Source organism: Stenella coeruleoalba (genome assembly GCF_951394435.1).
Source record: "Stenella coeruleoalba genome assembly, chromosome: 15".
In the NCBI taxonomy this organism is placed as follows: Eukaryota; Metazoa; Chordata; class Mammalia; order Artiodactyla; family Delphinidae; genus Stenella; species Stenella coeruleoalba.
Window position 1 is genome coordinate 73,031,723 of NC_137161.1, and position 23,950 is coordinate 73,055,672.

Genomic DNA, 23,950 nt, shown 5'->3' on the forward strand with positions numbered 1-23,950 from the left:
AATTTGCTATATACCTGAAACTAACAAAAAATCAAGGAAATAGGCCATCATAAAAAGAAAATGATAATTTTCCAGCAGCTGAACACAAAGGCATGGAATATTGCAATCTAACTGATCAAGAATCCAAAATCTCTGTTACGAAGACATTCAATGAGCGACAAGAAAACTCAGAAGGACAATTCAATGAACACAGGAATAAAATTAATGAACAGAAAGAGTTCTTTACAAAAGAAATTGAAATTATTAAAAACTTGGATAAATGTATTTGATAATCATTATGCCAGTGAATCTGGTAGACAGTGTGGACATGGGCTTGAATAAGAGAATAGAATCTTAACGAGGAAAATCAAACCCTATGACCATGAGACACTAGCATTTCAAAGTCTATGTTTTCAGGGAGAACAAATAAGTCAGTGATATACAATGAATATTGGGCATAAAAGTGAAAAAGTGTAGTCTCAGATTTTTCTGTGTTATAAAATTATATAAATTGTCTTTGTTGCCAAGTTTAGTTTCTCCATAGGAGTTGTGTAACTCATGGCTATTCTTTTAGTAAAATCAAACAAAAATTAGTGTGATCTACATCACTTGAGAATAAATTATTTTTAAGAAATCTAAGTAGTCCCATGAAATAAATGAGAATTGCCAAATATTTTAAGTCCAAGGTTGGGAATAAATTTGAGAGAATATGAGAATGACAAAGAGGAAATAACCCTGTTCATTGTCAGGGCAGGAAGCTTAATAAAGTGAGCTGTATAAATTGTACAGAGAAGTTGAAATCAAAGAAATAGAAACTCTAGCAATAAAAAAGTAGCAAGTCCTACTTCCACACTCTGATAAAATAATTGGAAATTCTGGCTCACAGGCTTTGATCCCTGCAATCATGCGTACTTCTTCAGCCCTAGGACAACTGGTCTTTTATAGTTTCCTTCCCAAAGAGTCTTTTCAAAGCTGTTTGTATATGTCTTTGTTCTTCAAACTGTAGATGAAGGGGTTCAGCATGGACATGACCACAGTTTACATCACCAAGGCTGTTGTACTTGAATGTGAGCTGTGTGGAGAAGCAGAGCTTAAGTACATTCATAGACACATACAGTAAAAAAAGGAGACAACTGAGAGGTAAGATGGACAGATGGACAAGGCTTTATGCTTTCCCTGAAATGATGAGATTCCATGTATGGAGGAAACTCTTTTAGAATATAAGTAAAGAACCTCAGCCACGGGAACACCGCCCAGCAGTGCAGCTGCAAAATGTATCATCACGTTATTAAGAAAGTTGACAGAACAAGCAAGTTGACCACTTGACTGAGCTACAGAAAAAGTGGGGATATCCAAGTCTGCATAGAAGGACAGCCCCAACATTACCAAGCTCTGTAGCAAGGAATTCATGGCACTCATGACCCAGGACACAAGAACCATCAGTCCCCAGAGCTGGAGGTTCATGGTGATGGTGTAGCGTAGCGGGTGAGAGATGGTTACAAAGTGCTCATAGGCCACCACAACCAGGAGAAAGTTGTCCAATCCTGCAAACAGTGGGAAACAATATATCTTCCTGCTGCAGATTTCGAGGGTTATAACTTTGCTGTGTGTCTGGATGTTCTGCATCATCTTTGGGATCCTGGTGGAGGTGAAACAGAAATGTGCAAAGGACACGTTGAAGAAGGACAGGTTGGTTGGGTGTGTGGAGGTGGAAGTCTAAGCTGATGGCCAGGATGATGAGCAGGTTTTCAGACACAGTGATCATGTACATGGAGAGGAAAAGCCAAAATGTGAGGGGCTGGAATTCTGGTTACTCTAAAAATCATAGAAGAAATTCTACAATTCCTGTAAGGTTCCCTGGTTCCATGTAGTGTAAGTGACTACGAGAAGTGAGAAAAACATCAGTAACATGTTTAATTTTCACCTACATTTACATTTTGCAGTTAAGAAATTGATTAATTTCAACAAATTGTCTACGGATCTTGTCCCCTCTCTAGGATTCCTTGTACCATCTCTGTTTATGAATTTTTGTCCTACTTTCAGCTTTTTCCCAAGATGTTAGGTGTCTTACAATTTTTATGTGAAATTCTTTCATGCATTTCATGCATTTGAGGAATATTAATTGAGTGATAACTCAATTTTCCAATAACTATCTAAGCCATGAATATAGGGCACTGAAAAACAAAACTCTCTACAATCCAACGATAGAGAAAGAATATAAGAAAATAAAAAATCATGTAACATGTCAAATGGTGAGCAGCGCTGTGGTGAAAAATAATCAGTCATAAAGGAGACAGTAGGCAGGGAGTGTGATTTTTTTTACTGAGTGTTTAGGTAACACCGGCAAACAAGGTGACATTTGAACACAGATTGCAAGGAAGACAGGGTTGGACCCAGGAAGTTATCTGAAGTGTGTGCCTAAGTGCAGGAATGGCCAGTGCAATTGCTCCAAGAAACGTGCTTGTTTCAGAAAAATCAAGGCTCCAAAGGAACCAGGTATGTCAGAGAGGTATGAGCAAGAAGGAGCATGATAGAAACAGTGTCAGAAAAATTTGAGGAACCAGGTGGTTTCCCTGCTGCTGCTGAAGCTAAGCTAGACAAGGTCCCTCATCCACTCCATGTTCCTCTTCCACATTATTAATTTTGTTGCAAGGACATCCTCTAAATTGATTGCCTCCTTAGTACCATCTGTTAGTTTATTTCTGGTCTCTGTAATGTAAAAGTCACCTTGAAATTATGAGGCCACGTACCCTGCCTTTAGGAATGTTCTCACTTCACAAGGTACACAAACACCCAAACACACACATACACACACACACACACAGAGACTGGACCATGGTCTCCTAGGCTGTTGCTACCATACCTTTCCCATTCCCAGCCTCACTGATTAGGCTAGGAGTAAATACAACTCACATCAGCCACAGATATTATCTTGCCTCTAAAGAATGTAGAAATGGTACCCAGAATTCCCAATTTAAAAGCATCTTATGACAAATAAATCTGGGCCTCCATATTAGTATGGCCATTTTCTGTCATGTACTAAAATTACATAACTAAATATATATATAACAGCTTATAGTTATAATGATGGATATCATTATCATAATTATATCATTATCAATTTGATGTTTCTCGGTGGGGACAGGTGGTAGAAATTCTTTTTTTTTTTTTTTTTTTTTTTTGCGGTACGCGGGCCTCTCACTGCTGTGGCCTCTCCGGTTGTGGAGCACAGGCTCCGGACGTGCAGGCTCAGCGGCCATGGCTCACGGGCCCAGCCGCTCCGCGGCACGCGGCATCCTCCCAGACCGGGGCATGAACCCGCGTCCCCTGCATCGGCAGGCGGACTCTCAACCACTGCGCCACCAGGGAAGCCCACCATTAATTATTTATGTGTTCAAATATTCCACTCTTGCCACATCTATTCAACATAGTATTGGAAGTCCTAGCCAGAGCAGTCAGGCAACAAAAAGTGATAAAAGGCATCCAAATTGAAAAGGAAGAAGTAAAACTGTCACTATTTGCATATGAAATGGTATTATATATAAAAAAACCCTAAAGACTCCACCAAAACCTGTTAAAACTAATAAGTGAATTCAGTAAAGTTGTGGGATACAAAATCAATATACAGAAATCTGTTGCTTTTCTATACACTAATAACATATGAGAAAGAGAAATTCAGAAAACAATTCTATTTACATTTCATCAAAAAGGTAACATACCTAGAAATAAATTTATTCAAGGAGGTAAAAGGCCTTTACACTAAAAACTTTAAGACATTGATATAGAAATTGAAAAAGATACAAATAAATGGAAAGAAATTCCGTCCTCATGGATTGGAAGACTTAGCATTGTTTAAATATCCATACTAGCAAAAGCAATCTACAGATTTAATGCAATCTCCATCAAAATTCCAATGGTATTTTTCACAGAAATTGAGCTAAGAATCCTAAAATTTGTATGGAAACACAAAAGATCCCAAATAGTCAAAGCGATCTGAAGTAAGATAAAGAAAGCTGGAGACATCACACTCCCTGATTTCACACTATATTACAAACTATATTACAAAACAGTATGGTACGGGCATAAAAACAGGCACATAGATCAATGAAATGGAATAGAAATCCCTGAAATAAACCCATGCATATATGTCAATTAACTTATGACAAAGGAGCCAAGAATATACAATGGGGAAAGGGCAGTTTCTTCAATAAATCATGTTGGGAAAATTGGACAGCCAGGGACTTCCCCTGTAGTACAGTGGTTAAGAATCTGCCTGCCAATGCAGGGGACACGGGTTCTATCCCTGGTCCGGGAAGATCCCACATGCTGGGGAACAACTAAGCCCGTGTGCCACAACTACTGAGCCTGTGCTCTAGAGCCTGTGAGCCACAACTACTGAGCCCATGTGCCACAACTACTGAAGCACATGACTAGAGCCTGTGCTCCACAACAAGAGAAGCCACCGCAATGAGAAGCCCACACACCGCAACAAAGAGCAGCCCCCGCTAGCCACAACTAGAGAAAGACCACGCACAGCAACGAAGACCCAACGCAGCCCAAAATATATTAATTAATTAATTAATTTAAAAAATTGGACAGCCATATGCAAAAGAATGAACCTGGACACCTACCTTACACAATACACCAATCCCACTCAAAATGGATAAAGACTTGAATGTAAGACCTGAAACCAAAGAACTCCTAGGAGGAAACAAAGGCAGTAAGCTCTTTGACATCAGTCGTGGTGGTGATTTTTTGGATTTGACACCAAAAGAAACGTAACAAAAGCAAAAATAAACAAGTGGGCCAACATCAAACTAAAAGGCTTCTGCACAGCAAAGGAAACCATCAACAAAATGAAAGACATCCTACTGAATGGATGAAAATATTTGCAAATTGTGTATCTGATAAAGGGCTAATATCCAAAATACATAAAGAACTCATACAACTCCATATTAAAAACAAAAGAAAACAAAAAACCAATCCTATTAAGAAATGGACAGAGAAACTGAATTGACAGTTTTCCAAAGAAAACATACAAATGGCCAACAAGCACATGAAAAAGTGCTCAATATCACTAATCATAAGGGAAATGCAAATCAAAATCACAATGAGATATCACTTCATGCCTGTGAAAATGTCTGTCATCCCAAAGAGAAGAGATAACAAGTGTTAGTGAAGATGGAACTCTTGTGTATTGTTGCTGGGAATGGAGGTTTGTATAGCTACTATGGAGAAAAAAATATGGATGTTCCTCAAAAAATTAAAATTAGAACGACCACGTGACCCAGCAACCATACTTCTGGGTATATATTCCCATGTTAGTTGCAGCATTATTCACGATAGCAAGATATAAATACAACTTCAGGGTATGTCAATTGATGAATGAATAAAGAAGTGTGGAATACTATTCAACCACAAGAAAGAAGGAAATCCTGCCATTTGCAACAATTTGGATGAAACTTGAGGACATTATGCTAAGTGAAATAAGTCAGACAGAAAGGTAAATACTTTATGACATCACTTATATGTGGAATCTAAAAATGCCAAATTCAAGAAACAGAGAATGGTGGTTACCAGAAGCCAGGGTTGGGGAAAATGGGGAATTATCAGTCAAAGGGTACAAACTTTTAACTATAAAGTTAACAAGTTTTGTACAGTAATCTAATGTACAGCATGGTGATTATAGTTGATAATACCATATTATATACTTGAATGTTGCTAAGAAAATAGGTCTTAAATGTTCTCATCACAAAGAAATGGTAACTACCTGACAGTAAGAAGGTGTGTTAGCTAATGCTATGTTGGTAGTAATTTTGCAATATATAAATGTATCAAATCAACATATTGTACATCTTAAACTTATACAATGTTCTATGTCAATTATATCTCAATAAAACTGGAAACAAATGACAGATTGAACTGTATCTATTTCTAACATTGAGAATGAGATAATGAAGCCCCCTGTCACCACTTCTACTCAACATTGTACTAAAAGTCATAGTCAATTAAGTAAGGCAAGAAAATAAAAGACATAAAATTTGGAAAAGTAAATGGCTTTCACTCAGATACCAAATAATCATGTAGCTAGGAAATTCAAATAAATCTACAAAAAAAGATATTACAACTTATTAGTGAATTTAACAAGTTTTAGAAGGGTTACAGAATACAAGATAAATGTATAAAAATCATTGGAATGTGTATTACTAGCCATGATCAAGTAGAAACTGAAATTTAAAAAATACAATTTAGGGCTTCCCTGGTGGCGCAGTGGTTGAGAATCCGCCTGCCGATGCAGGGCACACGGGTTCGTGCTCCGGTCCGGGAAGATCCCACATGCCTTGTTGCGGCTGGGCCCATGAGCCATGGCCGCTGAGCCTGTGCGTCCGGAGCCTGTGCTCTGCAACGGGAGAGGCCACAACAGTGAGAGGCCCGCGTACCGCAAAAAAAAAAAAAAAAAAAAAAAAAAAAAAAATACAATTTACATTAATATCAAATAAATAATCTAGCAAATAAAAACTCTAAGGAAAAGTAAAGTATACTTATAAGTTTTTAGTAATGCTGACTTATTAAAACTTTCTGTGCTACATAAATCTGGAACCTCTGTTTAACATGAAAGTGGATCTGAAAGAGAAAAATAATTTTATTCATATAGTTAAAAGCTATATAGGAAACAAATACTATTTTATAAAACCATTATTTAATGAGCAAATGTATGCTTTATAAACTACTAAATCATAACTTGTTTTATACCTTTGGAAAAGAAGTGGAAAGAAAAACCATACCGTTTATTTAGGGTGAATCTTTCCTTTCTCTAAAAGAAACTATGGACTATCACATTATTACCTAAAGGGTCCATTCTCAAATGCAACCAAGTGCATTTTATAAATGCACTTTTACAAGGCTAACATAACAGTTTTTTATATGTGTAACAACATTGGTGACTCAAATTTTAATAACACTGGATTATGTTGAGAGAATGAGAAGATGAAAATCCCTTAGCTGTATAATTCACCAGCATGTGGAAAAGCAATAATGTTATACTTATTGTTTATCTTCTAAAAGTCAATGATCTAAATTAAACTATCCATGCATATAATATAGCTAATGTACTATTATTGTTTTCATTTATTCAATGAACAATTACCGCCAGGCACTGTTCTAGGCCTAGGGATGAATTCATAAGTGAACAAAACAAAGATCCTGGTTCTTGTAGAGTTTCCATTAAAAGTTCACATAGTAGACTTCATTCTTCCCCCAAATGATAAAATCATAAGGTGACTTAATAACATATATAAAAATCATTGTGGATATACCTCCCTTTCCCTGTATTTTTCAAAAAAAAAAATTTCAAGAAGTAAAGGTATTATAAATCAGATTATATTTTCTCAAATATTTTGAGGCAAAAATCACAATACCCTGATACCCTGAAAAAAATGCTGCCTTTGAAATGAATGCAGTAATAAAATTACAACAGAAGAAAAATTTATTCTTTTAGGGACATAAGAAAAATTCCATGAACTATGCCAGATGTAGCTGGAGTAAATATATACAGACCCTCAATGGTAGTACTTTCATAGAATGAGTCACGGTGAGTCAGCCACACACACAGGTGAACTGACATTGTAAATGTGGAAAATCAGGATATATAGTCAGAAGGAAAATTTTGAAATGGCAAAAAAAAAAGTCCACTTTATTTGATAACTTTAGTTTTAACATATACCCCAAATATGTAAGGTGTAATATTATCATCCAAATGTTACTCATGGTTTCCCACTGTTTTCTGGCTCTCCCTAACTTTTCAAGATTTATTCCAATATTAGTTTTACAAGGTCTAACATAAAAGCCTAAGAGTTCCAATCAGAAACAATATTTTATTTAATAAAAACTATCAAGAAATTATCAGTAGAATTTGTTAAGGAATATCAGCATAAGAATTAGCCTTTTATAACATAATATTTTATGCCAACAAATCCCCTACTTCTATTTAGATATGAAATAGTATATATACACTTGGTCCCTGGAGCCACAAGTAGGGCTGTGGTAAAAGAATTTCAACAGCTAATCACTTTTCACACTGTGCTATATAATTCTTTGATTTTCTTTCATTTTAGCAAATATTTATTGACTGCTGATTCTGTGCTACTCTTGTTCTAAACACTGAGGACAGAACATTTAACAAGATGGTCAAGGTACCTACTCCCAAGGAGTTCACATTCTAGTTGGAGAAAACATACAATAAGCAAACAGATTTTAAAACTTAGTATAATTTCAATCAGAATTAGTGCTATGAGAAAAATCTCACAGGAGGATGGGATTGAGAGTGATAGGGCTCCATGACACACAGATGGTAAGAGAGGATTATTTCTTACGATCTTTGTCCTTCCTTATACTGGTACACTCCTGAGTCTGCAATGTTCCAGAGGCAGCCTTCATTTTATAAAAATCTATTATTTCTTCTTCCAATTGTCTTCTCTCCTCCTCAAGTTTCATTGTCTCCTCTTGTTGGACCCTCTTAAGATGCTCAAACTTGTCCTGTAGCTGTGAAACAAATCTGCAGTTGTGACTCAAAGCACGCTATGGTGGCACATCCCCAAGTACATGTTTCTCTTTTTCTGGTTATCAAACACACCCTAATCATCAGAGTAGCACTTGTTCTTAATAACAGTTTCAAAAATTATCTCTGCTGGAGTCATATTGCTCGTAATTACATTTTCAGACCTGAGAAGTAAATGAGCTTCTAGATACAATGGCAAGAATGATTGCAAAGGCTGGGGATGTGGGAGTGTGGTATTTATAAATGATGGCAAAATCATTGAGAAAACTTTTTACTTAAAGATGGGAGGTTGAAGGTAGAAATCAGAGAAAGCTAAACTTTATCTTAATACATAAACATTTCAAATGTTAACTACTCTGGTGAGAAACTCGAACTTTTCCTGCAAATCAGGTTCAAGGTCAGGATGTCCCCCCTCACTACTCCTTTTCAACATTGTACTGGAAGTCCTTGCTAATGCAATAAAGTAAGAGAAGAAAAATAAAATGTATACAGATTGGGAAGAAAGACATAAAACTGTCATTGTTTGCAGATAACATAATCATCTATGTAGCAAATCCCAAAGAACTGACCAAAAAACTCCTGGAACTAATTAGTGATTATAGCAAGGTTGCAAGATATAAGGTTATTATATAAAGGTTAATTGCTTTCCTATATACCAGCAGTGAGCAAGTGGAATTTGAAGTAAGAAACGCAATAACAATTGCATTAACCCCCCCCAATGAAATACTTAGGTATAAATCTAACAAAATACATATAAGATCCATATGAAGAAAACAACAAAACCCTGATGAAAAAAATTAGAGAAGAACAAAATAAATAACTATTTCATGTTTGTGGATAGGAAGACTCAATATTGTCAAGTTGTCAGGTCTTCCCAACTTGACCCACAGATTCATTGCAATCCTAATCAAAATCCCAGCAAATTATTTTATAGATATTGACAAACTGATTCTAAAGGTTTTATGGCAAAACAAAAGACCCAGAATAACCAAAACAATATTGAAGGAGAAGAATAAACTTGAAGAACTGATGCTACCTGACTTCACTGACTATAGTAATCTGACTAAAACTACAGTAATCACGATAGTGTGATATTGGTGAAAAAAATAGATCAATGCAACAAAATAGAGAACCTAGAAATGGATGCAAATATATTTAGCAAATTGATCTTTGACAAAGGAGCATATGTAGTACGAGGAAAGATACTCTCTTCAACAACTTGTGTTGAAACAACTGAACATTCACATGAAAAAAAAAACCCAAAGAATCTAGACACAAACCTTCACAAAAATTAAACTCAAATGGATCATAAATCTAAATGAGGGGACAGAAAAAATATTCTATGGAAATGAAAAGACAGCTGGTGTAGCAATACTTATATCAGCCAAAATAGGCTTTAAAGCAAAGACGGTAACAGAAGACAAAGAGGGGCATTACATAATGATAAAGGGATCAGTTCATCAAGAAGATATAACAATTGTAAATATAGATGCACCCAACATAGGAGCACCCAAATACATAAAGCAACTATTAACAAACTTAAAGGAAGAAATTGACAGTAGCATAATCATACTAAAGGACTTTAACAATGCACTCACATCAATGGACAGATTATCCAGACAGAAAACCAATAAGGAAACGTTGGTCTCAAATCACACACACACACACACACACACACACACACACACACACACACACACATATATAGAATACTCTGTCCAAGAGCAGCAGAAATATATATTCTTTTCAAGTACACATGGAACTTTCTCTAGGAACTTTCACAGACCACAAAAGAAGTCTCAATAAATTTAGAAGAGTGAAATCATATCAAGCCTCTTTTCTAACCACAGTACTATGAACTAGAAATCGACTATAAGAAAAATACGGCAAGAAACACAAACATGTGGAGGCCAAACAATATGCTGCTAAACAACCAATGGGTCATGGAAGAAACAAAGGGGAAATTTAAAAATACCTGGAGATAAATGAAAGCAGAAACACATTTTTCCAAATTCTGTGGGATACAGCGAAAGCAGTGCTGTGAGGGAAGTTTATAGCAATACAAGCCTACCTCAGGAAACAAGAAAAATATCTAGTATAAACAACTTAACATTACACATAAACAAATTAGGAAAGAAGAACTAACAAAACCCAAAGTTAGCAGAAGAAAATAAATCATAAAGGTTTAAGCAGAAATAAATGAAATAGAGGCTTAAAAAATAGAAAAGATCAATGAAACTAAGAGCTGGTTCTTTCAAAAGATAAACAAAATTGATAAACCTTTAGCTAGACTCATAAGAAAAAAAGAGGGCCCAAGTAAAATCAGAAATGAAAAAAAAGAAGTTACAAATGATACCACAGAAATACAAAGGATCATAAGAGATTAATATGAAAAATTATATGCCAATAAAATAGGCAACCTAGAGGAAATGAATAAATTTCTAGAAATGTACAGTTTCCCAAGACTGAATCAGGAAGAAATTCAAAATATGAACAAATTACCAGTAGTAAAATTGAATCAGTAATTTTAAAACTCCCAACAAACAAAAGTCCAGGACCAGATAATTTGACAGGTGAATTCTACTAAACATTTAAAGAAGAGATAATGCCTATCCTTCTCAAACTATTCCAAAAAGCTGAAGAGGAAGGAATACTTCTGAACTCATTCTACAAGGCCAGCATTACACTGATAACAAAACCAGACAAAGAAACCACACACAAAAAAAATTACAGGCCAATATCACTGATGAACATAGATGCAAAAATCCTCAACAACATATTGGCAAATCAAATTCAACAATACATCAAAAGGATCATATACCATGATCAAGCAGGATTTATCCCAGGGATGCAAGGATAATACAATACTCACAAATCAAACAATGTGATATATACTATATTAACAAAATTGAAGAATAAAATCATATGATCATATCAATAGATGCAGGAAAAGCTTTTGACAAAATTCCACATCAATTTATGATAAAAACTCTCAACAAAGTGGGTATAGATGGAACATAATAACCTCAACATAATAAAGGCCATATATGATAAACCTACAACCAACATGGTACTCAGTTGTGAAAAGCTGGAAGTATTTCCTCTAAGATCAAGAACAAAACAAGGATGTCCACTCTCACCACATCTATTCAACATAGTATTGGAAGTCCTAGCCAGAACAATCAGACAAGAAAAAGAAATAAAAGGCATCTAAATTAGCAAGGAAGAAGTAAAACTGTCACTGTTTGCAGAGGACATGACACTATATATAGAAAATCCTAAAGATGTCACCAAAAACTGTTAGAACTAGTAAACGAATTCAGTAAAGTTGCAGAATACAAAATTAATATACAGAAATATGCTGCAATTCTATACACTAACAAGGAACTATCAGAAAGAGAAATTAAGAAAACAAACCCATTACAATTGCAAAAAAACAATAAAATACCTAGAAATAAATCTAACCAAGGACGTAAAAGACTTGTACTTGGAAAACGATGAAAGAAATTGAAATGACACAAATAAATGGAAAGATATACTGTCATCGTGGATTGAAAAAATTATTGGTATAATAACTACAATACAAAAGACAATCTACAGATCCAATGTTATCCCTATCAAAGTACCAATGGCATTTTTCACTGAACTAGAACAAATAATTCTAAAGTTTGTATGGAAACACAAAAGACCACAAATAGCCAAAACAATTTTGAGAAAGAAGAACAAAGCTGGAGGTCTCTCCATCCCTGATTTCAAACTATATACTACGTAGCTGCAGCAATCACAACATATGGTACTGGCATCAAAACAGACACACAAACTCATGGAACAGAAAAGAGAGACCAGAAATAAACCCACACTTAATACGGTCAACTAATCTACAACAAAGGAGGCAAGAATGTACATGAGGGAAAGACAGCCTCTTCAATAAATGATGTTGGGAAAACTGGACAGCTACATGCAAAGGAATCAAACTGGACTACTTTCTGATGCCATATACAAAAATAAACTCAAATTGGATTAAAGATATAACTGTAAGATCTGAAACCACAAAACTCTAGAAAAAACATATGCAGTAAGCTCTTTGACATCGGTCTTAATTTTTTTGGATATGTCTCCTCAGGGACGGGAAACAAATGCAAAAATAAACAAATAGGACTCCATCAAACTGAAAAGCTTTTGCACAGTGAAGGAAGTTATTAACAAAATGAAAAGGCAGCCTATTGAACGGGAGAAGACATTTTTAAACAATATATCTAATAAGGGGTTAATAATCAAAATATATAAAGAATGCATACAACTCAACATAAAAAAAACCCCAAACAACCCAATTACAAAATGAGCAGAGGAACTACACAGACATTTTTCCAAAGAAGATATGGAGATGACCAACAGGTACATGAGAAAATGCTCAACATAACTGATCATCAGGGAAATGCAATTCAAGTTCACAATTAGATATCTCTTCACACCCTTCAAAATGGCTATTATCCAAAAGATAACACTTTGGCAAGGATGTGGAGAAAAGGCAACACTTGTGCAGAATTAGTGGGAATGTAAATTGATACGGTCACTATGGAAAATAGGACGGAGCTTCCTCAAAAAATTAAAAATAGAACAACAGTACGATCCAGTAATTCCACTTCTGGGTATTTTTCTGAAGAAAACAAAAACACTAAGTTGAAAAAATATATGCACCTCTATGTTCATTGCAGCATTATTTACAATAGCCAAGATATGGAAGCAACATAAGTGTCCATCAATAGATGAATGGATAAATAAGATGTGGTATATATATACAATGGAACATTAGCCATAAAAAAGAATGAAATTTTGCCTTTTGTGACAACATGGATGGACCTGGAGGGTATTATGCTAAGTGAAATAAGTCAGATAGAGAAAGATAAATGCCATATGATTTCACTTATACACGGAATCTAAAAAACAATTCAAATGAACAAACATAATAAAACAGAAACAGACTCAGAGATACAGAGAACAAACAGGTGGTTGCCAGAGAAGAGTGGCATTAGAGGATGAGTGAAATAGGTGAAGGAGATTAAGGGATACAAACTTCTAATTATAAAATAATGTAATGGGCATGTAATGTACAGCATAAGGAATATAGTGAATAATATTGTAAAACCTTGTATGGTGACAGATGGTAACTGGGACATCATGGTGATCATTTTGTAATGTATAAAAATATTCAGGGGCTTCCCTGGTGGCGCAGTGGTTAAGAATCCGCCTGCCAATGCAGGGGACACGGGTTCGAGCCCTGGTCCAGGAAGATCCCACATGCCACGGAGCAGCTAAGCCCGTACACCACAACTACTGAGCCTGCGTGCCGCAACTACTGAAGCTCATACACCTAGAGCCCGTGCTCTGCAACGAGAAGCCACCACAATGGGAACCCCACGCACCGCAACGAAGAGTAGCCCCCGCTCGCCGCAACTAGAGAAAGCCTGTGTGCAGCAACGAAGACCCAACACAGCCAAAAATAAAAATAATAAAATAAAATAAATAAATTTTAAAAAATCAATCACTGTTGTATACCCAAAACTGATACAATATTGTAAGTCAAATTATACTTCAGTTTAAAAAATAAAAAAAGTAAATTCTCCAAATGCTCTAGAAAAAAATAAGATTACAGATGGCAAAATTTTAAAGGCTGTATCCAAAACCTATATGGTAAATAGCTACTTTTTGAAGAATAGCAAAGTATCCTCCAACAAAATCATCTAAACTCTCGAGATGAAAACCTCCAACTTAATAGGACACCTAAACTTGAATACAAATTATATCAAACTAGCAGGACTTGCCTCTTTTTCAGCTTCTTTAAATGCTGTTTCTTTCTGCTTTACTCTCTGCACAAACTTCTGTTTCAACTTTTCTTCTTCCCTCTGACATTGATCCAAGAAATCCTGCCTTTTGGCTTCATAGATCTCTTGAAAACTGAAAAGAAATTTGTGTTACTTTTATATTAAAATGTTAATATAAATAAACATGTAAACATATATATTGTTTATTAATATAAGTAGCTCATACAACTCAACAACAAAAAAACCAAACAACCCAATCGAAAAATAGGCAGAAGACCTAAATAGTCATTTCTCCAAAAGAAGACCTACAGATGGCCAACAGGCACATGAAAAGATGCTCAGCATCCCTAATTATTAGAGAAATGCAAATCAAAACTGCAATGAGGTACCACCTCACACTGGTCAGAATAGCTATCATTAAAAAAATCTACAAATAACAAAGGCTGGGGAGGGTATGGGGAAAAAGGAACCCTCCTACACTGTTGGTGGGAAAGTAAATTGGTACTATGGAAAACAGTATGGACATGCCTCAAAAAACTGAAAATAGCATTGCTATATGATCCAGCAATCCCACTTCTGAGCATATATCCAGACAAAACTATAATTCAAAAAGATACATGCACCTGTGCATTCATAGCAGCACTATTCACAAGAGCCAAGACATGGAAACAACCTAAATGTTCATCAACAGAAGAATGGATAAAGAAGAGGTAGTACATATATACAATGGAATACTACTCAGCCATAAAAAAGAATGAAATAATGGTATTTGCAGCAACATGGATGGACCTAGAAATTATCATACTAAGTGAAGTAAGTCAAAAAGAGAAAGACAAATACCATATGGTATCACTTATATGTGGAATCTAAAATATGACACAAATGAACTTATCTATGAAATAGAAAGAGACTCCCAGACATAGAGAACAGACTTGTGGTTGTCAAGGGGGAGGGGGGAGGGGAGGGATGGACTGGGAGTTTGGGATTAACAGATGCAAACTATTATATATAGAATGGATAAACAACAAGGTCCTACTCTATAGTACAGGGAACTATATTCAATAACCTGTGATAAACCATAATGGAAAAGAATATGGAAAAGAATATATCTATATCTCTCTATATATCTGAATCACTTTGCTATACAGCAGAAACTAACACAACATTGTAAATCAACTATACTTCAATAAAATACATATATATATATATTGTTATGTCACATATAAGGACATTTACCAATATTCTCTCATGTATAGAAATGAAAATTTCTATATCACGAGATGTAAAAAAGTGAGGGGCCATATTGAATATAAGTATAGAGAGTGTATATATAGTAAGTACTCACATTTTGAAACACTTAAAATATGTTTTGTTTCTCCTACCACTTTTTATTATCACACTTCTTCACATCTTTTGACAACAAAATTTGGGGGAACATCTAATTTATGAGGTTCTCAAAATAATTAAAATAAGGCCAGGCGTCTTTCAAAATATGATGCATTTAAGATAGCCAGTTCAATTCTGGTTGCCTTCAAAGTACTGTAACTAATATAACTGGATTGTTCTACACTGTCATCCTTCTGCAGCACAAATCCTATTCCTCCTCAATATAGCTAAGTACACCTGCTCTCAAACTATTTTCACTTGACTTCCGTTGAAACTGAGTCCCCCGAAAACCTAGATTCTCTGCCAAGTTTATGATTGAGCTCTCCAATCCAAAATGTTATTCCCTTTCTTGTCCAACACCTGTTCCCCTCAAGATGGGGGAATATCAAAGAAAAGGGAAGATTGAAACCGAGCGGGATGTTGTGGGACCCTCCCAGGCATAAAAGCCTTTCCGTGTACCCCCTTTCTTGTTTGTGGGAAAAAGGCTTTCCGCCTCCTAGACCTTCCCTGAGTTCCAAAGGGCAGATTCAAACAGTTACTGGGAGGAAAGTGAGGGAATGCAGAAAGAAACGATAGTGCAGCATGGGGTCCTGGACCTGGTTCCTCCTGGGGCAGGGGTGGGAGTGTGTGTATGACAATCTGATACAGATCTCTTGAGTTCTTCTACAGGAACTAACGTGCCTACCCAGGTGGAGGATGATAATTTCACACTGAGCACAAGCATGTAGACCCAGACTGGTAGGAACCAGAAGGCTGATGACTGAACATCACCCTGTTACCTCACCATCAACCAATCAGAGGAGGGTTACACACCCTACAGCCCTCCCCCACAAATTTTGCCTATAAAAACTTCTTCCCTGAAACCCATCAGAGAGTTCAGGTCTTTTGAGCATGAGCCACCCATTCTCCTTGCAAGGTCCTTGCGATAAACCTTTCTCTGCTCCAAACTCCAATGTTTCAGTTTGTTTGGCCTCACTGTGTGTCGTGCACGTGAACTTGGATTCGACAACACCATGCCATTACACTGCCGCTTTTCCTCTTTCCTCCATCCAATCCTCAATATCCTTTGCCATCTTATACCAATTTTTACTAATATTTGCAAATCTCTTTCCTGAGCTTCTGTTCCATATAAAATCTACTTTTTCTTTTGGATACACATTTCAGCACATACACATATTGGATGCATATAAACGAGCCCTTGCATTATGTTGCTCCTACTAACTCTCCATCTAAGTCTGAAGATGATGAAAAACCACACAATTTAGGATGTGAGAAGTACAGCTATTCTCATTCCGAAATAATCATATCTCATCGTTGTAGGGGATTTCTAAGTCACCCGTCATCTTGTTTGAGCAAGATCTCCACTCACCTTACTGGCTGGTTGTCTGGATCCACATCAGTAAATCCCATTTTCTGAAGTTTGCTGCACCTATAACGTTCATAGTGCCAAGTGTGGGTTTGTTCTTTCAAGTCTTCCATGTTTGTACAAAAAAGCACATCCCGGAGCTTAACAAAGTCACAGTGATTTTCATTTTCCACTAGGCAGAAAAATAATAAAGCCACAAAGCTTATTATCAATCCCTATCACTTTCTAAGTATTCTTGAGTGAGCTAAGAGATCGTTCAGATTAATAGCTATAATTCTTTTAACCATGTAACTATGGTTATATGGTACATACAAATTATAGGTAGAGTTTATTTATAGACCAGGAAATTTGCTTGAAATTTATTAGCCAAAGAATAAATAGGAAACACTGAAATAACATGTAATATTAGTAGATGGCATAAACTTTCATTAATAATTATGTTAGTATTTTTCAAATGAATATGCTCAAGGTATTTTACAGAGCACTAAAAAAGAATATAATATAATTTCACTAAAGTAAATAATTTTATTAAAGTAAATCCTGCTAACATAAAGGTCTTAACAACTATGCATGATTTAGTTGTTAAACTATATTTATACACCATATTTATGAGAATGAATTAGTCAGTTTTCAAAATCACTCAATAAATTCACATGGCTCTCTACTGTGTTTGTCATATCCAAAAGACTGAGCACAATACTTTGTGCATTGTGTATGATATTATAACCAAATGTAATATTCATTAAAATATGTTGTGTTTAAGTACATTTCATAAATTTAAAAATTTGTAATATATTAACTGAAAATAACATTTGGAAACTAGTCCCCAATAATTAGTATCACAAGTATACGAATCAGACAATAAATGACTGCTATTACACTATTCTAACTCATCATGATGCTAGATAACTAATATAAATGTCTAGGTATAATTTAGCCAAAAATGAATTGTATTACTTTATTTTTAAAATGGTTTTCCATCCCTTTTTATAGGGACCACTTTAAAATGCTTTATAAATTAGGTAGCAATTAACTTATATAACATGTTTCAAGTACCAATATTTATGCTTCTGTGTTGTTCAGAGTTCTTTTGTTCAAAGAACTTTCCAACATTCTGAATGTGATGGTTTATGCATAGAGAGATAATCTGCATATAGCAGATGGGGGAAATGAGGAGGTTCTGCCCAGTTTCTGAATTTTTGCCTAAAGCACCATCCAGAAAACTCCCGTGAGAATAGGTTACAATCAAAATAAACATTATCCTAAATGAAACAGAATCTGTGCTCCTTATCAGTAACTATTAATTTGCTGTTTAGCAAGAGTTACCAATATTGACTCAAGTTAAAATATTTTGTTTTACATATTTATAGTTATATGTTATATAATTTTTATAATTATATATATATTTAAGCATAATCATTCCAGAGCAAGCCTGCGCATCTTTGTTACATTTACCTTGTAAAACTCCCCAAGGGTACTGACGGCCTCTGACCATTCTTTTTCCAACTTTCACTTCATCTGTACTTCCTACTACAGCAAAAGGTAAGTGTTCCTAGAAAGTAAGTACAATTTTAATCATGTTTCCTTATACCAATATAACTTACTCTGTTAATCTTATTTCTGTTATGGAAACAACAGAGACAATAATATCATCATAAGTTTATTCAAACAAGTGATTTATCTTGCCTCAGATTTTATGACTTCACATTAAATATGTGCAAATTAATTGCTGTAAGCATTTGTGCGAGATCATGCACACAATTGAAAACTACCTACTGAGTACAGCCTAAAGCAAGGCATTCAGCTGTGGGGAATACAAAGAAAACAGTTTTTGGTAGACATATAATTTTTCTCACATTATCTTTACCCTGAAACACAATAAGCAAATCACTTTTAACTCCAGTATAAAAGCTAAAAGACAAAATTAAGAAAACTCTAATAATTAGTTAATTGAAATATAACATAAAGCATATTAATAAATAATACTATATAGAAAATGGAGAAGAAAATTTTAAAAGGAATGCAAATCAGAAAGGAATTAGTAAAACTATCTGTTCTCAGATGATATTTTTAAAAGTATTTTTTAATTGGGATATAACTGACATATTATATTAGTTTCTGATGTACAACATAATGATTTGGTATTTGTATATATCATAAAATGACCACCACAGTAAGTCTAGTTAACATCCATCACCACACAGTTACAATTTTTTTTCTTGTGATGAGATCTTTTTGAATCTACTGTCTTAGCAACTTTCAAATATACAATACAGTACTATTAACTACAGTCACTATGTTGTACACCACATCCCCAGGACTTATTTATTTTATAACTGAAAGCTATACGACACAAATGTACATATCTATGAGACAGAAACAGACTCACAGACATAGAGAACAGACTTGTGGTTGCTGGGAGGTGGGGATTGGGGGAGAGAAGGAATGGGAGTTCGGGATTAGCAGATACAAACTAGTATATATAGGATGGATAAACAACAAGATCTTACTGTATAGCACAGGGAACTATATTCAATATCCTGTGATAAACCATAATGGAAAAGAACATGAAAAAGAATATATATATATATATATATATATACACACAACTGAATCACTTTGCTGTGCAGCAGAAATTAACACAACATTGTAGATCAACTATGCTTCAATAAAGTATAAAACAAAGTAAAATAAACTATTTGGGGTTAAAAAAAAAGAAAGGCAACTGATTTCTGTATGTTAATCTTGTGTCCTTCTACCTTGCTGAATTCATTTATCAGTTCTAGTAGTTTTTGTGTGGAGTCTTTAGGGTTTTCTATATATAGTATCATGTCACCTGCATATAATGACAATTTTACCTATTCCTTACTGATTTGAATACCTTTTATTTCTTTTTCCTGTCTGATTGCTGTGGCTAGGACATCCAATACTATGTTGAATAGAAGTGGTAAGAGTGCGCATCCTTGTCTCGTTCCAGATTTTAGCAGGAAGGCTTTAGCTTCTCACTGTTGAGTAGTATATTGGCTGTGGGTCTGTCATAAATAGCTTTTTTTTTTTGTGGTACATGGGCCTCTCACTGTTGTGGCCTCTCCCTTTGCGGAGCACAGGCTCCGGACGCGCAGGCTCAGCGGCCATGGCTCACAGGCCCAGCCGCTCTGCGGCATGTGGGATCTTCCCGGACCGGGGCACGAACCCGTGTTCCCTGCATTGGCAGGCGGACTCTCAACCACTGCGCCACCAGGGAAGCCCAAATAGTTTTTATTATGTTGAGATATGTTCCCTCTATACCCACTTTTGTAAGGGTTTTTATCATGAATGGATGTTGAATTTTATCAAATGCTTTTTTCTGCATCTATTGAGATGATCATATGGTTTTGCATGGTGTACATGGTGTATCACATTGATTGATATGCTTATGTTGAACCGTCTTTGTGACCCTGGTCATGGAAAGCTTGTTTTTTAAAAAGGTAAACAAAATTGACAAGCCTTTAGCCAGGCTGATTATAAAAAAGAGAGAGAGGGCTTCCCTGGTGGCGCAGTGGTTGAGAGTCCGCCTGCCGATGCAGGGGAAACGGGTTCGTGCCCCGGTCCGGGAAGATCCCACATGCCACGGAGTGGCTGGGCCCGTGAGCCATGGCCGCTGAGCCTGTGCATCTGGAGCCTGTGCTCTGCAACGGGAGAGGCCACAACAGTGAGAGGCCCGCGTACCACAAAAAAAGAAAAAAAAAAAAAAAGAGAGAGAGAGAGAGGGCCCAAATAAACAAAATAATAAGTGAAAGAGGAGAAATTACAATGAATATTACAGAAATTAAAAAATCATAAGAGAATACTATGAATAATTATAAGCCAATAAATTGGACAACCTAGAAAAAATGGATAAATTCCTAGAAAAATATAATCTCCCAAAACTGAACCAGGAAGAAATATATAATCTGAACAGACCAATATTTAGTAGTGAAATTGAATCAGTAATCAGAAAACTCCTAGCAAACAAAAATCCAGGACCAGACAGCCTCATATGGGAATTCTACTAAACATATAAAGAAGAGCTAATACCTATCTTTCTCAAGCTACTCCAAAAAACTGAAGAAGAGGGAACACTCCCAAATTCATTTACGACTCTACCATTACCCTGATACTAAAACCAAAGACACAGCAAAAAAAAAAAAAAAGAAAGAAAATGACAGGCCAACATCTTAGGTGTATATAGGTACAAAAATCCTCAACAAAATATTAGGTAACCAAATTCAACAATATATAAGAAGAATCATAAACCATGATCAAGTCTGATTTATTCCAGGGATGCAAGGGTGGCTCAATATCTGCAAATCAATCAGTGTGACACACCATATTAACAAATCAAGGGATAAAATCTCATGATCATCTCAATAACTGTAGAAAAAGCATTTGACAAAATTCAACGTTCATTCATGATAAAAGCTCTCATCGATGTTGGTGTAGAGGGAACATATCTCAACATAATAGATGCCATTTATGACAAACCCACAGGTAAAATCATACTTAATGTTGAAAACTGAAAGCTTTTCCTCTAAAATCAATAACAAGACAAGGATGCCCACTATCACCACTTTTATTTAACATAATATTGGAAGTCCTAGCCACAGCAGTCAGAGAAAAAAATGTCATGAAGAACCTAGGGGTAAGACAGGAATAAAGACACAGACCTACTAGAGAATGGACTTGAGGATATGGGGAGGGGGAAGGGTAAGCTGCGACAAAGCGAGAGAGAGGCATGGAGATATATACGCTACCAAACGTAAGGTAGAAAGCTAGTGGGAAGCAGCCGCATAGCACAGGGATATCAGCTCGGTGCTTTGTGACCGCCTGGAGGGGTGGGATAGGGAGGGTGGGAGGGAGGGAGATGCAAAAGGGAAGAGATATGGGAACATATGTATATGTATAACTGATTCACTTTGTTATAAAGCAGAAACTAACACACCATTGTAAAGCAATTATACTCCAATAAAGATGTAAATAAATAAATAAATGGCATCCAAATTGGAAGGGAAGAAGTAAAACTGTCAGTATTTGCAGATGACATGATACTATATACAGAAAACTTTTAAGCCTCTACCAAAAAACTACTGGAACTAATAAATGAATTCAATAAAGTTGCATAAAAAGGTTAATATACAGATTTCTGTTCCTTTTCTATACACTAATAATGAACTATCAAAAAGAGAAAGCAAGAAAACAATCCTGTTTAAAATCACATCAAAATGAATAAAATACCTAGAATTGGCTTAAAAGAGGAGGTGAAAGATCTATACTCTGAAAAATGTAAGACGTTGGTGAAGGAATATGAAGATGACACCAATTAGTGAAAAAAATATACCACAATCATGGGTTGGAAGAATTAATAATGTTAAAATGTCCATACTACACAAAATAACCTGTAGATTTAATTCAACTCCTATCAAAATACACATGACATTTTCCACAGAACCAGAATAAATAATAATAAAATTGTATGGTTCCACAAAAGTTCTTGAATAGCCAAAGCGATCTTGAGAAAAAAGAACAAAACTGGAGGTATCACACTCCCTGACTTCAGACTATACTATAAAACTACAGTGTCAAAATAGTATGGTACTGACACAAAGACAGACATGTAGATCAATGGAACAAAACAAAGAGCCCAGTTATAAAACTACACAAATATGGCCAATTAATCTATGACAAAGGAGAGAAAAATATACAATGCGGAAAAGACAGTCTCTTCAATAAATGGTGCTGGGATAACTACATGATAACTACACAGCTACATGTAAAGGAATGAAATTAGAACCTTTTGTCATAAGATATACAAAAATAAACAGAAAATTGATTAAAGACCTAAATGTAAGACCAGAAACCATAAAACTCCTAAAAGAGAACATAGAACACTCTTTGACATAAGTGGTCACAATATTTTTTTGGATCTTTCCCCTCAGGCAGAGGATACAAAAGCAAAAAAAATAAACAAATGGGATCTAATTTAATTTAAAACCTTTTGCACATCAGAGGAAACCATCAACAAAATGAAAAGACAACCTACTGAATTAAAAAAATTTGCAAATGATATATCTAATAAGGGGTTAATACCTAAAATATATAAACAGCTCATACAATTCAACATCAAAAAAAAGCAAACAACCCAATTTTTAGAAAGGGCAGAAGACCTCAATAGACATTTTTTCAAAGAAGACATGCAGATGGCCAACAGGCACATGAAAAGATGCTTAACATTACTAATCATCAGGGAAATGCAAATCAAAACCACAATGAGATACCACCTCACATCCATTAATATAAACTATTACTTAAAAAAAAAACCCAGAAAGTAACAAGTGTTGGTATGAATGTGGATAAATTGGAATCCTTGTACACTTTTGGTGGGAATGTAAAATAGTGCAGCCACTATGGAAAACAGTATGGCGGTTCCTCAAGAAATTAAACGTAGAATTACCATACAATCCAGCAATTCCACTTCTTGGCACTACCCAAGGGAATTGAAAGCAGGGACTCAAATAAATATTTGTACAGGTATAAAAGGGCAAATATTATATATTTCCATCTACTAGAAGTACCTTGAGTAGCCAAATTCATAGGGCTGAGGGAAAGAGTAATGGGGAATTATTGTTTATTACAGAGCTTCAGTTTTTGAAGATGAAAAGAGTTCTATGGATATAGATGGTGGCAATGATAGTAGCACAACACTGTAAAAGTATAATGCCACTCAGCTGTAAGCTTTAAAAAAGTTTAAGGTGGTAAATTTCAGGTTATGTGTATTTTACCACAATTTTAAAACCTCTTAGAAGAAAACTTATAAGTAAATCT

At 35.4% G+C, this 23,950-nt stretch overlaps 1 protein-coding gene and 1 pseudogene across 3 annotated transcripts in view; both read right to left on the bottom strand.

Moving 5' to 3' along the window:
• Positions 1 to 321: 321 nt before the first annotated feature.
• On the bottom strand, positions 322 to 6,838 carry LOC307198520 (olfactory receptor-like protein OLF4; annotated as a pseudogene). The gene is made up of 2 exons: positions 6,826 to 6,838; positions 322 to 1,785 (listed from the first exon to the last, which is right to left on the bottom strand). The product of its transcript is annotated as an olfactory receptor-like protein OLF4 (transcript).
• SEPTIN14 (septin 14) overlaps positions 6,738 to 23,950 on the bottom strand; it is an 81,485-nt gene continuing 64,272 nt past the window's right edge. For both annotated transcript variants that reach the window (XM_079945701.1, XM_079945702.1), the window contains 4 exons: positions 18,566 to 18,662; positions 17,114 to 17,282; positions 14,359 to 14,491; positions 6,738 to 8,520 (listed from right to left, as the gene is read on the bottom strand). In XM_079945701.1, the coding sequence (XP_079801827.1) occupies positions 8,341 to 8,520; positions 14,359 to 14,491; positions 17,114 to 17,282; positions 18,566 to 18,662 (579 nt within the window). In that variant the 3' untranslated portion in view covers positions 6,738 to 8,340. The remainder of the gene's footprint in view (positions 8,521 to 14,358; positions 14,492 to 17,113; positions 17,283 to 18,565; positions 18,663 to 23,950) is intronic.